Source organism: Xenopus tropicalis, chromosome 3, assembly GCF_000004195.4.
Source record: "Xenopus tropicalis strain Nigerian chromosome 3, UCB_Xtro_10.0, whole genome shotgun sequence".
NCBI classification, from domain to species: domain Eukaryota; kingdom Metazoa; phylum Chordata; class Amphibia; order Anura; family Pipidae; genus Xenopus; species Xenopus tropicalis.
Window position 1 is genome coordinate 48,722,333 of NC_030679.2, and position 17,300 is coordinate 48,739,632.

General features: G+C 39.2%; 1 protein-coding gene across 1 annotated transcript in view; it reads left to right on the forward strand.

The window, feature by feature from the left end:
• The first annotated feature begins 14,799 nt into the window (after window positions 1-14,799).
• utp20 (UTP20 small subunit processome component) overlaps window positions 14,800-17,300 on the forward strand; it is a 69,467-nt gene continuing 66,966 nt past the window's right edge. The window contains exon 1 of the mRNA XM_031898857.1: window positions 14,800-15,015. Within this exon, the coding sequence (XP_031754717.1) occupies window positions 14,971-15,015 (45 nt within the window). The 5' untranslated portion in view covers window positions 14,800-14,970. The remainder of the gene's footprint in view (window positions 15,016-17,300) is intronic.

The window sequence follows — 17,300 nt, forward strand, 5'->3', positions numbered from 1 at the left end:
TCCTTCAGTTTCAGCTAAATTGCATGCAGCCACATACTAAAATCTCAACTTGCATTTGACTAGAGGGGAGTAACAACAAGGTTACCAAACCCACAGACTGTTCAAGGCAATAGGGTCCTAGCTGATGCCCAATATCAATATGTTTATGAAACTGATTATCTTGCCCAAGTTCTGGGGAGCTCAAAACATTTTGAGCTCCTTGTCATCGTGATCTCAAATTCAGTTGGATCATAAACAATGGTCTAAATAGTGTTAATAACTTGACATGATCTAATTAATCAGTAGTCTTTTAAAACTATATAGCCAGATGCTGTTCTTGGGAATAATATTACTGGAGAGCATTCACACTGGAAATGGTGTCACAATCTGCCCAAGGGAATATTTCTGGGAAAATAGTCATTTATTAATTTCCTTTGTCAGCACCCTTCTTCTCTAGTTATCTACCTTATTCTCACCTTTTCATCCACACAGATGGCAGCTTATTCATTAAAGGAGACATATTAGATAAATGGGGAAACCCCTAATTTTGTAGGCAATCCTATCTGTAACAATTGCCCCTTTATTGGAGCTCCCTATAGATCCTCTCGCTTCTCTGTCCATGTGTGAAATGAAGAGTGGGGGTGTCCTAACGGTCCATGCCAAAAGCACAGTAGAAGGGGGAGAGCCAATCACAGCCCTGCAGTCACTCAAGCACAGACAGGCTTCAGTTCCCTATTGGGTCAGCCCAGCTGCTGATTGGCATATTTCTTCGCCAGCACCCTCACATTTTTTTAAAACAAATATCAGCTTTCCAACTCTTAACAGTTATCATAATGGTAGCTAAACGTATAATCGCGAAAGCATGGATAACGAAACTAATTCCGTTTGAAGCTCTCAAAAACAAAGATGATGGAATCATGGCTATGGAAAAAATGTCTAGTATCCTATCTGACTCACACAATTTATTAAAATCTGGGAGCCATGGCTTGTTTACAGATATGGAGACACTTATCCCACCTCCCTTCTCTCATTGTAACCCTAAACATAATATAAAACCACCGTGGGCATCGACTACAGAATCATAATAAAACCCCTGATTGATCAGCATCCCCGAGTAAAAACCAAAGCAATATAACCCATCCCATGTTGTATATAGTTACAGTTACTTAGTTATAATAGAACATAAAAGAAAGGGACCCAGAGTGTCCCCTTTCAGGAACCCCTCTGGCCTCCCCATGGTATAATCCAGACTACTAACTAATCAATGTTCACAATTTCCTTTTACTATAAAGCTCTAGTATCTTACGATTTTGCATTTTATTTTTGTATACACTGTGATACTTGGAAAGTAGCCTGTATGTCTTTTACTTATTTTGAAATAAAAAATATATTGAAATAAAAAAAAAAAACAAATATCAGCTTTCACCCAGTGGCCATTTTACCTCTCACACATCTCCAGTGACATTTACATCTGCAAACAGCACATATGGGTTGTAAAGTTCATGCAATGAAGAATGCATGCTTACATAGGTAGAGCTTACTTTTATAAAGAGTCCTGCTTGGATTGAGCACTGTAACCATTAAACTGAGCTCAGGAGAGTAGGAAAACAAACTTGTTTCTCTAGCTGAGTACACAACTAGAGCAGAGTTTTTTATGGAAACCAGCAGTGCCATCTCTTCATTGGCTGTTATACTGGAGGGTGTGTTTAGTAACCTGAGTAGAGAAGAACTGAGCATGCTCAGTGAGCCAAGAGCCAAAGTCAATTCCCTAAGGGAGGGGACCCAGTAGGTAGAGGAGTAGAGGCACTGAGAGCAACATCTAAGGGGTTGGTGAGCAACATGTTGCTCATGAGCCACTGGTTGGGGATAACTGATCTAAGGGCTTCATAATTAGACAATCTTTTATGTCTTTCCTCACTCTTCCATGACAACTGATCTGCACTTTCCAACGATTCTTTTAGACTGGGGTTATAGGACAAAATCTTCTGATGTGGAACATAACAAAAAAGCTATAATGGTGATACTAACAAAGGTGATAAATAGATTAAAATGGGGTAATGTCATGGTGGGATTTAGTTGGAATATGAGCAGAGTGCCCTCTTTGCGCTGGATGCTAAAGCTCAAGCCTGGATCTGGATGTGGTAAATTAATACAAATTATTATAAATTATATTATAAATGTATTTTCACTGTATAGTGACTTAAGCTGTCCATCCATGGGCTCATATATGTAGTCAACTAGTCCCTTGTAGGCCAAGTTGGCATTTTAATGGCCAGTGTTTGAGGGCCTCCCACTGGGCTGCATGATCGATATTGGGCCACCAAGACAATGCGAACCTCGAGCAAAAGGTCTCTGAAGGCCTAAGGTATGACCCAATTATTGGCCCAATTGCATGAGTACAATTTGGCTCAGAGTGCGCAGACAAGTTAAGTAGATATGTGCTTGTTTAGTGGCCTTGCCAAATAAGTACAAGAATGTATGGCCAGAATTTGTTTTCCATGCATGGAACAGATTCTGTCTGAAATTCCCCAGATTTTTTCATTACAGAAGTGAAGTTAAGCTAAGAAAGGGTAACTACATGAGGGGAAGCAACAGTTATCAGCCTGAAACCAATACAGTACAGTTTCATCCTGTAACACAAATGCACTGATAGCCACAGATTTGGTCTGCAAATAGAATACTTATCTTGGTTACTAAAGGAAAATCACACTTAAGGCAGTTACTTTATTGTCTGTGTATAAACAAAGGACTGTTGTCAAACAGTATAGCTAATTGTTTATAGCTGTAAGTTTGAGGGGAGGAAGAAACCAAGTTAAGAGGCTAATTTCCATGAAAATAAATTGTCCCTCCCAAAGGATGCCTAAAGTGGGACTGGATTCAGACAAATCTAACAGACCATAATGCCATTATTGCAGCATTAAGTTTTGTTTATAGGTTTGATGGTAGAAACTGATATGTGTGATCCTTGAGCAATGGGTTTTCACACCATCAAAATCCTGTCTTATCATCACAGGGTTCTTCCTATTGACATCCTTAGAAATATAACAGTAACATCAGCACACTCTATTATTGCTTATTACTGGTAATATATTGGAGCAATTTAATTATTAACATATATTTATAAACTGCCAACCTTTAAATAAATGGGTGTATACACTGAACATACAGTACATACAGATTATGGGCAATTTTATTATACAGTATATGTTTGAAACAGGTTTTGCCTAGACATTTGGGGGGGGGCGGGGTTCACAATGTGTCTGCCTTCCAACTCCTAGTTTTGGCCCATCAGTAACTCAGGCAATTTGTCCCGGCATCTTGGCAGTATTTGCTAGTGTTTTTTTACTGCTCCACAGGGGGAAAAATGAATGTCACCCTATATGGTTCCTTAAAAAAAAAGACACCCCCCCCATTGAGACACCTGCAGATAGGCTAGCCTGGCTTAATCTTGAAGAAAAATTAAATAGCAAAAGCAACAGATGATCCTATAAAGTTTTGTTAAAGCTGACATGAGTTGGTCCTGTGCATCACCTGATTGATTTACTTAATTTTAATTATTTGCCTTCCTCTTCTGCCTCTCTGCAACTACACTTTAATATTCTAAAACAAAACATGAAAAAAAGAAGAATTACTGGAAGACAGTAATTGTCTTGGAATGTTACTGCCCATTGTGAAATAAATGTTAATTTTAAGGTAAACTGCCTCTTTAATCCAGCAAGGTTTACTGTGTTATTTACAGCCTTATTGCGGTTATGAACACAACGTTCTGAGGTGGCACAATAGATACAATAAAAATAACATGTGCCAGTACAACTTTATATCAACAGAATGCAAAGATTGCTTCACAGTGTTTCCTGATGAAAATAAAGGATAAATACAGTTGGCTGTCAGTGCCAGCTTTTGTGTAATCATGGTTCTACAGAAACAACACTTTCTTTACCACTCTTACAAATGCAACTTTGTCTGTAAGAGGAAAATTCCAGTGCATGCATAGTATTCCCTAGTTGATCTGAAGTTTTCTTAAGAATTGTTTCTCTTTGATAAACTGGAGTTGTACTGGCATCTCTGAGTTGCCAGTAAATGGCATTTCTGTCATTTGAATTTCTTCACAGTTTCTTCGTCCTTTATATAGAATGCAGGTACGAATCAGTACTATTCTTAGAAAACCTAATCCAATGTGAAGGTACTTGGGTGTTCTGAAAGAAAAAAATATATTTGTTTTCTAAATCAGAAGGCAGGAAGATGTTATATTGTAAAGGTGTATTGTAAAGTAATTTGCTTTTCCTGTAATTCCAAAGCATTTCCTGAGAAGGAAATAACAGAAGAGTTAAGACCCCACATAGATTGCATGGTCTGCCAGCTTCCCTTGTTGCCACAATTTACCTAAACAAAGAATTCATAGACACTTTGAACCACAAAGGGTTCCTTTCCTGTACTACATGGCACCAGTTATAATAGTGTATTAAAGGAACACAACCATCAAAATTGTCCTTTAAACTGCAGGGGTAATGTCCTAACAAATAGATCATTACTAGCAAAGCTATACCTGCAAAGGTTTATTATCATTTATGTCGGTCCCTTGCCGCAGTGGTGCTTAGGTCCCTAAAACTTTCACACTATGGTCACTTTTATCAGGAACCAAATAACCTGCCTCTATATTTCTGTGTGGAAGGAAACTGGGGATAGATGCATATACTTTATTTGTGTAGTTGGATGAAATGTATGGCAACTTTTGTCACCAGAAGTGACTCTATCAGCCAGCCTGGACTGGCAATCTTTGAGTTCTGGCAAATGCCAGAGGGGCTTCTGTAAGATGTCATAGATGCCAGTCACTATTTAATGGGCTGGTAAGGGGCTGTTTGAGCCTGTGTGTACTTAAAATGCCAGGGCCTAGTTTGAATCCCAGTCCAGGCCTGGTGGATGATAAGGAGCAAGCTGGGATTGGTACCAATCATGAGGGAATAAGACCCAAAGTGTGTTCCACCAGTGTCCAGTACAATTAGGGCCATGACAGATGGGGAGATTAGTCGCCCGCGACAAATCTCCCCGATATGCCATCCCACCAGCTTGAATGTAAATCGCCGGTGGGAAGGCATATGCGGCGCCGCCATTTCCCGAAATCGCGGAAGTTGCCTTGAGAGGCAAGTGTTAAAAAGGCATTGCACACATAACAGTTATTTTATTGAAACATACAGTAAGGGCCGTGGCAGACGGGGAGATTAGTCGCCTGCGACAAACCTCTCTTGTCACGGGCGACTAATCTCCCCGTCTGCCACGGCCCTTACTGTAGGTTTCAATAAAATAACCGTTATGTATGCAATGCCTTTTTAACACTTGGATTGATCTGGCAAGCTACAAGACCCTTCATTATTGTCTCATACTAAAATATAAGTAGTAATAAATGTTATGCATTTTTCTGTACAGCTGATATTTTAAGAAACCCAGTAGTGCAAATATACCCATTAGAGTACAGGCGATGATAATGGTTGTTTATGCTACGAGGCACTCTTTTACAATGCAACTGTTGTTTTGTATGCATGCACTGTGTTTTATCTGGCATTTTTTGAACATACAGTGAGGATAAAGTAGCTAATTGATTTAGGGTATAATCTTTTAGTCCCTGGCTGATTATCTGCTTTGTTCACTTCAGGCTCTAGTTTGCCAACTTTCATTGTGTTTCCTAAATATGTTTGTTGCATCAACACAGACAGTATAAGTAGAGTCAGAGATGTCTACATCACTGGGTGTTGGTACGAAAGTATGTGTCAATCCATTTAATTAAAATTTTAAAGGATCAAGTGTAGTTTGATACAACATAAGCCGAGAAACCATCTGTTTGGGAATTTCCAGCTTTATAACTAGTTTGAATAACTAACTTTTTAAGTCTAAGTGAAATGGTGTTTTGCATAGCCTAACTTGTTTAGTGTATCCTGCCAAATAGGTTTCTCTTCCAAGCATAAACGATGCTTTAATGGTAACCTCCATCCGCCCCATTTTCAACATTTGTTCAATATGTCTTGTGCTAAAGATGCTGTCTGCCTGTCCTTTTAAATAAGAAATATGTATGGTTTTATTCTTGCATTAAACAGTGCAAACATCTGAAATTTAAACTAGTGTCACATTCTACTTCTTGTACCTGCCGACACAATCCAAAGGAATCAAGCCCTCTGTATAAGCCAGTGTCTCCCTAATCAGCTGTATCCAACTGGACTACAGATAAAGAACAGTTCATTTTATAGAGGGCATCTCAATTGACTGGTTATTTATTTCGGAAGCGCTCGAACCAGGATTTACAATGTGACTTTTGATTTTACGTTGTGGAACTGCTTTCCAACTCAGTGTATTCTCTTTGTCTCCTCATCCCATTTTTTTTTATTCTCATAGAAGTTATCCTTCTGAATACCTTTTTATTTCTCTCTCTCTCTCTTTTACTGTTTGAAGTCACCTCCCCTTCTCCTTATTATGCCCTAATTTCATCTTTTCCTACTTTCATTTTTAGCTCACTCCTCTTTTTCTTCCTTTGTTCCCCTTCCTCATTCATGTACCCCATTCTTCGATCTTCATTTTTCACCTCCCCATTTCATTGTGCCATATTCTCCAAGTTTCTTCTTCTCTCTTTGAGCTTTATTTTGTTTTTCTTATCCTTTGACCTACCTTTATTCTGCTCCTTGCTCTTCCTGTTTAATGATAAAGAAAAGTCTGTCGCACTTTAGATATGCAACTACATCTAACTATGAAATCTGTTTATGAAAGCATGTTCAACAAAAGTTCCAGTGTAATTCAGATTCAAGATAAGGAAATTATAATTTCACACAAGATATTTTGATTGCCATGCTAATCTCTGCACTTTGATCACTGCAATTTGTAGGGGTTATCAATATGCTGCTGCCTTGCTGACATCAATGCTGATTCTGGACTGGGATGTAGCAGAGGTCTCCTGGCACCAGCAACAAAACTTCCTACGTGCCACTGTTCTTACGTGGCCTGATTTCCACAGAAAGCAATGGAAAGACGCTGCTTAAGGTTCTAGGTTAAGGTTACCAGATCATATGAAAAATCAACAACATTTGGTGGGTTGCGCTAATTGAAAGCTGATTATATTACAACTGAATGTAATTACTGCAGCCCTCCTAGCTGGACTTTCTCCAGGTGTCTCTGATTCTTCGCATGATCTGTTATACTTTTTGTAGGTTTATTGCCTATTATCACCATGTAAGCTGAAAATGTTTTTCATTTTCCTCTTGTATAGTAGACTATATATATATTTGATAAAGCTGAATAAGAATAAGGTCCCTTCAATGACCTTCATTCTGTCTGTAGAAAATGTTTTGCAATGATTTTTTAACAGTTAGCATACTCTATAATCAAGATGAGGAAATCAAAAGTAAATAATGTTTAAACAATGACTTGTTTACTGATTGACGATATAGCCAGGGTAAATCATGGTAAAGATACAGAACAATAGGGATTTTGTGATAAGAGGAGAAATCCATCACACAAACATCATTAACAACAATGAGCCAAACACATAGGCAGCAGATACAATAAGCCAGGTGTACAATGTACCTACCTGAACTGGCAACAGAACTGATAGCATTTAATTATAGATTGACAAACAGATTGCATGATACTGAAATATATTACCCGAGTTGTTTTAGGGGTCATTATTGGCATAATTAAAATGGTAACACCTGCCAACAGCAGCAATTGCCACTGACTGGAAGTCATTAAAATGTACTTAGAATGTTATTGTTCTATAAACCTTAAAGCACTCTCCTAAAACAACACCTTACCCTATAGCAAAAGATGCTAATTGTATCTATGTTGCTTTCTCTAAAAGCACATGTTTAAGCACTTTGTGTAATGGCAATGGCACACAGGGCTGTGTCAGGGCAACTGCACATTTCTTGAGTAACCTAAAAATGAGGCCAAAGTGCCCAAAGCAGACCCCCATAGACTTAAATATAAATCACCTGACAGTCACGGAACTGCTTGTTAATCAATAGCAGCTTGGAAACCAGAGTGATCATTTCAAAAGCAGATTTCAATTTCAGATCAATTCATAGACATTTCAAAAGCAGTGACACAGGTGTGCATTTGTGCTACAGAAAAAGTTTCTGTGGTTGTAATTGGACACAGCAACTTCTAGTTATTGCTCCTAACTAAATGAGGGGTTCCCCTTTACATGTAGAGGGACTAGCAATAAAAAATATGAAAAGTTAAAAAAAAAGTTTTAGACATAGAGGGGCACAAGCAAATCCCTGTAAGCTGTATGCACACAAAATTTTAAAAAATGTTGTTGTTATTTATTTGCAGTTACACACATAGGGGCATATTTATCAATGATTAAAGTAGAGGTTTGCCAAAGAGAAACCAATCTCTCTTGCTTTGGGTTTTTTAAGGTATATTTGTAAAAGGCTGAAACCAGGGCTTCCTCTTTTATAAAATTATATCTCTCCTGTCCAAATAAACCAAGCGATATTTCTCTGTGGCGGACTGTGGCACACTTTAGTTTCAATCTTTGATAAATATTTCCCACTGTATATAATAAATGAAATTGCAGTGTTAAGGCGACCACTTTTTCATCGTTCTGTTTGGCTTGAAAAGGAGCCGCAGAGTTGCAGTTTCTCGTTATTTACTTTTGGCTGACTTACAGAAATTTTCTGTGGGGACAGATAATTCTTAATCCACAATGACTGCAGGTTTATTGGTCTGAATGGGCCTCAAATGAGCATACATGTACGGCCAGCTTTAGCTTTAAAATAGATAGGGTGAGGTTTGTCACAAGTTTGAGCTGGGTTATGTTTGCAGATCTGTGCTAAATGCAATGCAAGACCAAGAAACAATTTAGAAATATTATGTCATGTCATATTCATTTTCAGTTCCCTCACAGAACCCCCATATGTCTTTCTCAAGGAGAAACATCAAAATAATAATTATATTTTTATAGATAAAACCATGACATTTTTGCATCCTGTAGCACTTGCATAAAACATGAGCACTTTTGTCTCTTTTAATAAGTGACTACAGCACCATCTGTGGTTGAGAAGAAGAAATAAACAGGGGGAGCAGGAAAGGTAAAGGAGAGATCAAGTTGAAAAAGCTGTGAAAAAGTCTGCATTTCTCATTAAAAGCAAAGTATTTAGTACAAACTATTTTTTTATTTATCACTAGCAGTGCAGATTTGCCAGGCCATTCAGAAGCACTGCATTAGCCAGTGTAATAAACAAGGCAGGCTGTGAATGGCAGTGCACTAAATGTATTACCCAATCTGGAGAATACAAGCTGGCACAATACTTTTGGAACTGATGAACTGCACAGAGTAATCTTGCAGAGACTGAATGAGAGTAGTCAGTCACACTCCTCAACTGGTAAGGCTTAGTTTTAGAATAACTTGGGAAATAAATGTTGCTGGAACTTATAGCATGTTTCCACAGATGCAATTAATGACTATTTCTATTTCCTTCTATAATACCCTAATTTAAAGATACTGAATTACCCACAACTGACCTTTACAATTTCTTATTATCCCACCAAATTATGAAGAAGAAAAAAAAAGGTCAAGGAGACTAAAGATTCTGTTATACAGTTCTGCCAAACATTTGGTGCTTTATAAATATAATTAATAGCAATGAACAATAACAATATCTGTACCTATAGCTGTTTGCCTACTAATTTGAATCATTTTGGAACAGAGCTTATCCCACTGTCGCGAAGCAGGCAGATTGGAAAGAGACATTAGTGGTGAAATTTAAAGTCTAGCTAAAGTACCTTCATTATGTCAACAAGCTGTTATCTAATTAACATATATTGCTAATCCTAGATAAAGCGATCTTCTGCCTTTCTCACAAAAACATTCTCTTTCTGTGAAGTCCAATCTAGTGTAAATCATCCATTTTGGTTTTGCACGTATTCAATACCTACAAACAACATTTCCCACAGTGGCACCTTTTGTCTTGTCACGGAAATGATTCAAAATAGACCCGAGTTTGAACTTTATCCAGCTAAATATTTTGTTTTGTATAAAGATATTCATAGATGACTCAACTGCTAACACATAGTTAACGTATTAGGAATGCCCCACAAATGATTGCCTAAAAAATAAACAAAAAGCACTCCTCTTGCCAGTAATGCAAATTAAGCACAACTACTGTTTCTAATTTATATGCTGTGGTTTTTTTATTCAAATGCCTATAATTATAACCGAAGCACAAATCTGTGTGCAAGAACTGACCAAAGCTGTTTTGGATGTAATGCCAGTGTGTTTTCACTGGTGGAAGCATTATTGTGAAAGAGAGAGTTCCCAAACCAATAGGACAGTGGACTATTCTCATTCTGTTCTGAGGTTATGTTTTCTCATCTCTGTGTTTTTGTTTTAGGACCTAGTTATATAATCATTGTGGTATGCTGAATTTTAATTCTGCTGTTATCATGATGACCTGCAACACCCATGGGAATCTACTTTCCTATCACATTTTATCATAGGTCAGTGGCTAACAGGGGAGGCAGGTTTAGGCACTAGGAAGACCTATTTGAGCTGATGGATTTAACAGTCACTAAAATCAATACCAGACTATGATCAGATAAAGCACATTTATCTGTTGTTGCACAGTTTAATCTGTGAAAAATGTTGTTTTACATCCACCAACTCCAGTGCATGTCGAGTATATACAGTGGAGGAAATAATTATTTGACCCCTCACTGATTTTGTAAGTTTGTCCAATGACAAAGAAATGAAAAGTCTCAGAACAGTATCATTTCAATGGTAGGTTTATTTTAACAGTGGCAGATAGCACATCAAAAGGAAAATCGAAAAAATAACTTTAAATAAAAGATAGCAACTGATTTGCATTTCATTGAGTGAAATAAGTTTTTGAACCCCTACCAACCATTAAGAGTTCTGGCTCCCACAGAGTGGTTAGACACTTCTACTCAATTAGTCAACCTCATTAAGGACACCTGTCTTAACTAGTCACCTGTATAAAAGACACCTGTCCACAGAATCAATCAATCAAGCAGACTCCAAACTCTCCAACATGGGAAAGAACAAAGAGCTGTCCAAGGATGTCAGAGACAAAATTGTAGACCTGCACAAGGTTGGAATGGGCTACAAAACCATTAGCAAGAAGCTGGGAGAGAAGGTGACAACTGTTGGTGCGATTGTTCGAAAATGGAAGGAGCACAAAATGACCATCAATCGACCTCGCTCTGGGGCTCCACGCAAGATCTCACCTCGTGGGGTGTCAATGATTCTGAGAAAGGTGAAAAAGCATCCTAGAACTACACGGGAGGAGTTAGTTAATGACCTCAAATTAGCAGGGACCACAGTCACCAAGAAAACCATTGGAAACACATTACACCGCAATGGATTAAAATCCTGCAGGGCTCGCAAGGTCCCCCTGCTCAAGAAGGCACATGTGCAGGCCCGTCTGAAGTTTGCCAATGAACACCTGAATGATTCTGTGAGTGACTGGGAGAAGGTGCTGTGGTCTGATGAGACCAAAATAGAGCTCTTTGGCATTAACTCAACTCGCTGTGTTTGGAGGAAGAAAAATGCTGCCTATGACCCCCAAAACACCGTCCCCACCGTCAAGCATGGGGGTGGGAACATTTTGCTTTGGGGGTGTTTTTCTGCTAAGGGCACAGGACAACTCAAGCTCAGAGTTGCACAGAGACAGCCTCGAAACCTTAGGGATTTAGAGATGATCTGCAAAGAGGAGTGGACCAACATTCCTCCTAAAATGTGCGCAAACTTGGTCATCAATTACAAGAAACGTTTGACCTCTGTGCTTGCAAACAAGGGTTTTTCCACTAAGTATTAAGTCTTTTTTTGTTAGAGGGTTCAAAAACTTATTTCACTCAATGAAATGCAAATCAGTTGCTATCTTTTATTTAAAGTTATTTTTTCGATTTTCCTTTTGATGTGCTATCTGCCACTGTTAAAATAAACCTACCATTGAAATGATACTGTTCTGAGACTTTTCATTTCTTTGTCATTGGACAAACTTACAAAATCAGTGAGGGGTCAAATAATTATTTCCTCCACTGTAAAGACATGAAAGTGTGATGACATTGCGATCCAGTGTACTTGTGGGTGCATGCTTAGTCGTGTCAACTGCAACTTGTGCATAATGTTCCAATATGGGTGCTTATTAACATTCACTTTAGTAAATCATGCACGTTTTTCTTCCCCATGGAGTTATGTTACAATGTCCAATTCACATAAATCAGTTGGCATATTGGGTCAGTCCTTTGTGCAATAAAATATTTTAATGTATTTAATCCTGGATCTATAAATTCAACACCAGTTCCAAATCCAGGATAACAGTATTTCCAGGGTTTCCATGTGTCATTGCATGCAATTTAGTGATGCATAGGTTGGGTTAGGGCAAACCAGATGCCCCCCCAATATGGACATCTGGCCATATTTGTGTCCAGCCGCTGTTGTATCCCGACCCAACTTTAGAAAAGGACATAGCTTTCCACTGTATTTATATACTTGCAGCAGCCTCCTGTTATGTCACATATGGCCAGGCCGGCACAGGTATTTCATTCAGCACAGCATGGTGAGGCAATCTGGGCCACCTTGGGTTGAGTTTGGGTCAGTGCCCAATTATAGTTTTCTGTTAATGTTAGTGTAACTAATTTGCCTATTTGACTTTACAGGACTTTAAGGAACAGTACTACAAAAAATGAAAGTGTATAAAAGTAATAACAATATAATGTACTGTTGCCCTGCACTGGTACAGCTAGGGGCTGATTTACTAACCCACAAATCCAATCCGAATGGGAAAAATTCGAACGAACATTTTGCGACTTTTTCGTCGCCGTTACGACTTTTTTTGTAAATTGTTGCGACTTTTTCATAGCCGTTACGACTTGTGCGAATTGTCGCGACTTTTTCGTAGCCGTTACGATTTGCTCGTATCTTGTCGCGATTTTTTCGTATTGAGCGCTCGTAAACTGCGGACAAAACTTTCAGACTTAGCATGATTTTGGAAGCCTCCCATAGGACTCAATGGCACTCTGCAGCTCCAACCTGGCCCAAGGAAAGCCTCCCATAGGGCTCAATGGCACTCTGCAGCTCCAACCCGGCCCAAGGAAAGTCTCCCATAGGGCTCAATGGCACTCTGCAGCTCCAACCCGGCCCAAGGAAAGTCTCCCATAGGACTCAATGGCACTCTGCAGCTCCAACCCGGCCCAAGGAAAGTCTCCCATAGGACTCAATGGCACTCTGCAGCCCCAACCCGGCCCAAGGAAAGCCTCCCATAGGGCTCAATGGCACTCTGCAGCTCCAACCCGGCCCAAGGAAAGTCTCCCATAGGGCTCAATGGCACTCTGCAGCTCCAACCCGGCCCAAGGAAAGTCTCCCATAGGGCTCAATGGCACTCTGCAGCTCCAACCTGGCACAAGGAAAGTCTCCCATAGGGCTCAATGGCACTCTGCAGCTCCAACCTGGCCCAAGGAAAGTCTCCCATAGGGCTCAATGGCACACTGCAGCTCCAACCTGGCCCAAGGAAAGTCTCCTATAGGGCTCAATGGCACACTGCAGCTCCAACCTGGCCCAAGGAAAGTCTCCCATAGGGCTCAATGGCACACTGCAGCTCCAACCTGGCCCAAGGAAAGTCTCCTATAGGGCTCAATGGCACTCTGCAGCTCCAACCTGGCCCAAGGAAAGTCCCGATACCGAAGCTTGAATGAATCCGAAACTTTCGTATTCGGCGCGATGGCTACGAAAAAGTCGCGACAATTTGCACAAGTCGTAACGCTACGAAAAAGTCGCAACAATTTGCGAAAAAGTCGTAACAGCTACGAAAAAGTCGCGTCAATTTCCCGAAAAAATCACAAAATACCGATCATTACGAAAAAACGCATTCTGGCGCTTTTCGGACGTTTGTGGATTAGTAAATGTGCCCCCTAGTGTATTTGCTTAAGGGCTGTGACACACGGGGAGATTAGTCGCGCTACGACTAATCTCCCCACAATGCCATTCCTCCGGCAAGAATGTAAATCTCCGGTGGGATGGCAAAGGCGGTGCCGCGAAGTTTCCTCTCAAGGCAAGGATTTGTTGTGGCACGACTAATCTCCCCGTGTGTCACAGCCCTAACAAACATTACTATAGTTTAGTAAGCAAAGCTTCTGTGTGGCCATGGGGGCAGCCATTCAAAGGAGAAAAGGCACAGGTTACTTAGCAAATAGATAAAACACCATTGTATTGTATAGAACTTATCTGTTACCTGCTATGTAACCTGTGCCTTTTCTCCTTTTTTTTCCACCTTGAATGGCTGCTCCCATGGCTACACAGCAGCTTATTTATATAAACTACAAAAGAGTTTCTGTAGCAAACACACACATTGTTCCAGTGCAGAGCAGCATTACATTATATCATACTTACTTTAAAACCTTCATTTTTTGGTGTTACTGTTCCTTTAACAATCTGATGAAGGTAAATATACTCTGGATGCTCCGCACCTTCCGGCACTGCCTTAAAAATGTCTGGCCTCCAAAGCAGCGCACTATCCTCTGCAATCACTTTTGTTGCTATTAAAGACGTCAACTGCAAATTTGCAATAGCAAGCAAATCAGAACTTGCACATCATTACGGAGCAGAACTAAATAATACAATAAAGCATCCAAACACCTAACTGTCCTAGGGGACAAAACGTGCATGTCATGCCTGTCAAAGCTAAATTTTTAATCCAATCACGTTCGCAAAACATTACACGTTACGGCACCGCCAACCACAATATGGCTGCTGGATGGAAACCTCTGTCTTTATTCAGGCAGATGCAAGCGATTCCGGGAACTCCGGAAGTTAGGTAGTTATACGTCATCACTGGCAATATGGCGGCCCCCACTAACTAGCGGCGTGTGTTTAGTGCTATATTGAAACGTGCTTATTTTGAAGTTAATAACAAAAATCTGGAACACTGAAAACAACAACAAGTAAAACACACAGCCTTCTGATTTTAGTTACTAGTTACCGTGAACATGAAAACAAAATCATCTCGTCACAAGTCTGAGAACACTTATAAGGTAAATTCCATCTAGAAACGAAATCGTTAATGCTCCCAGTGCTTGCAATGGCTGAAAAAGTGCTGTTGTACGTATATAAAGTAGGCTATAAGTAGCTTTTACACAATAAGTACATGTGGAGAAATGTTCTGTAACTAGTGCACAAATGATTGTTTCAATGTATAACTTTGTTTTGCTACAAATCAGTTAGACTTTTATAAATCGCGTTTTTTTCTGAATTATGCTACATTTTTACAGGGAACCTTTTACTTCCCTAAATGGAATTGATAGGGTATTACAGAAACTATAATATTATAAACTATAATAACTGATGAATGCAATATACTCAGTAATTATTATTAACTAAGCTGTGTGATTATTTATTATGGGTTACAGCATAAAACAATCTGCAAGTTGTACCATTGAAATGGTAGCTCTGTCTGTACCATGAAACATAAGGTTGGCTAAAATATGGCTCCTCTTTGCCACCCCCATCATTTCCATACTGGATTTTCAGTTTAATAGATGTACTCTGCTTTTTTAGATTTGACAACCCTTTACATATGGTGGTCTTAATGCCTCTAAGTAAAATTCCCTGTATCAGTTAAAAAAATACACAAGAAGACAAGAATGCTTTAATGTCTGTGCGGCTCCTTTTTAGGTGTAATTAATCTTTAAAGGCTTTTCTGTCTCTAAATATTCACTATGTGTATCATATATATTTCATTAAAGCTTAAAGATGCATAGGTGTATAAAGCTTTGTTTTTTTAGTAATTGTATTTGATTTTAAGCCATTGTGTTCAGGACCCTCTTACCTTCATGTATGAGTTTGATGTATGTCAGTTATACGCCTATATGTTCAGTACTGGAGAATATGTGGGTGCTTTATACATAAATGTAATAATATTGAACATATTTCTGCATAGACATGATTAAAACAAAAAAAACTATTTAATGGCCATTTACAAGTTACAATGGCCAAAGTTACTACTGTAACTTTGTTTATAAGTTAATGCATAGATATTTTCAAGCAAGCTCTTACCATTTTTTTTAATCACATTCTGTGATGTCATATAGGGACCAAGATTTATGGGTATAAAAAAACATGTTTTGTGACCTAAGGAAGGTACAAATATTGTGCATAAAATGATAAATAAGCAGCATCACATATTGGAAGTAAGCTGCTAACACTGTTTAAAGAAGAACTAAACATGAATATGGATAGAAATGCTATATTATATATACTGAACTTATTGCACCAGCCTAAAGTTCCAGCATCTCTATACCAGTAATGATCCAGGCCTTTAAAGTTGTCACAGGAGCTCTTGACCTTGGTTTTTTTTAAGAGTGTCAGTGACCCCGCACATGCTCAGTGTGCTTTGAGCCACTGTTGGGGAGCTGAGCTTAGGGGTCATCACAAATCATTAAGCATAAAATGAAGTTCAGAAGATGGGGAGCTACTGGGGGCATCTTCAGAGGCACAGATCTTCCCTGCTAAAGGGCTGCGATTCCCTTGGGCTGGTACAGAAACCCAAAACATAATGTGCAACATTTTTTCCCTACTTCCTTAGTTAAGCTTTAGTTCTCCTTTAAAGTGATGCTGATATGTTCCTTTGAAAATCTGTAGGAATGTGTGAGTGTTACTAAAAAAACAATGAGAACTATATTCTACCTCTAGAAAAGTGGCCCCCAAGCCACCCCACGCCCAGTACTATTTGCAGTAATGATGTGGTGCGAGAGCTGCAGAACTCTTCCTTTTTCCTGCGGTCATGCTGGGTTGGGGTAGGCAATCCTTCCATAGGCTGGAGTACAAATGGAAAGAGTACTACAAGAGTATGTTTCCTCCAGCTCAGCTTGACAGACACAGTCAGCCCTCTGCCTCAGGGATCAAGTAATGTCAGACTGTTGGCTCTTCTAAGTACTGCTGGATTGGAGGCACCTTGTAAGAAAAAAATATTGCGCCCATTATTTTTAGCAATACTGACATGTCCCTATGGATTTTATTGGAATATGTCATTTCGAAACATATTTTCGTAATTTCCAATTTCCATTACTGATACAATATCTATATATAAAATCAAAGAATGAACCAGCACTCCAAGATTGTGCTCCAATGTGCTTTTGACTTTATTTTACTTCATTCTGCATCCAACATTTCGGTCCCAGTTTGGGGACTCCTTCCACTTAAAGCAGTGTGAGTGCTTTATTTCCATGATTAAAATACATCCCCTTTCTTATGTATTCTAAGGGGCACATTTACTAATCCACGAACGTCCGAAAAGCGTCCGAATGCGTTTTTTTCGTAA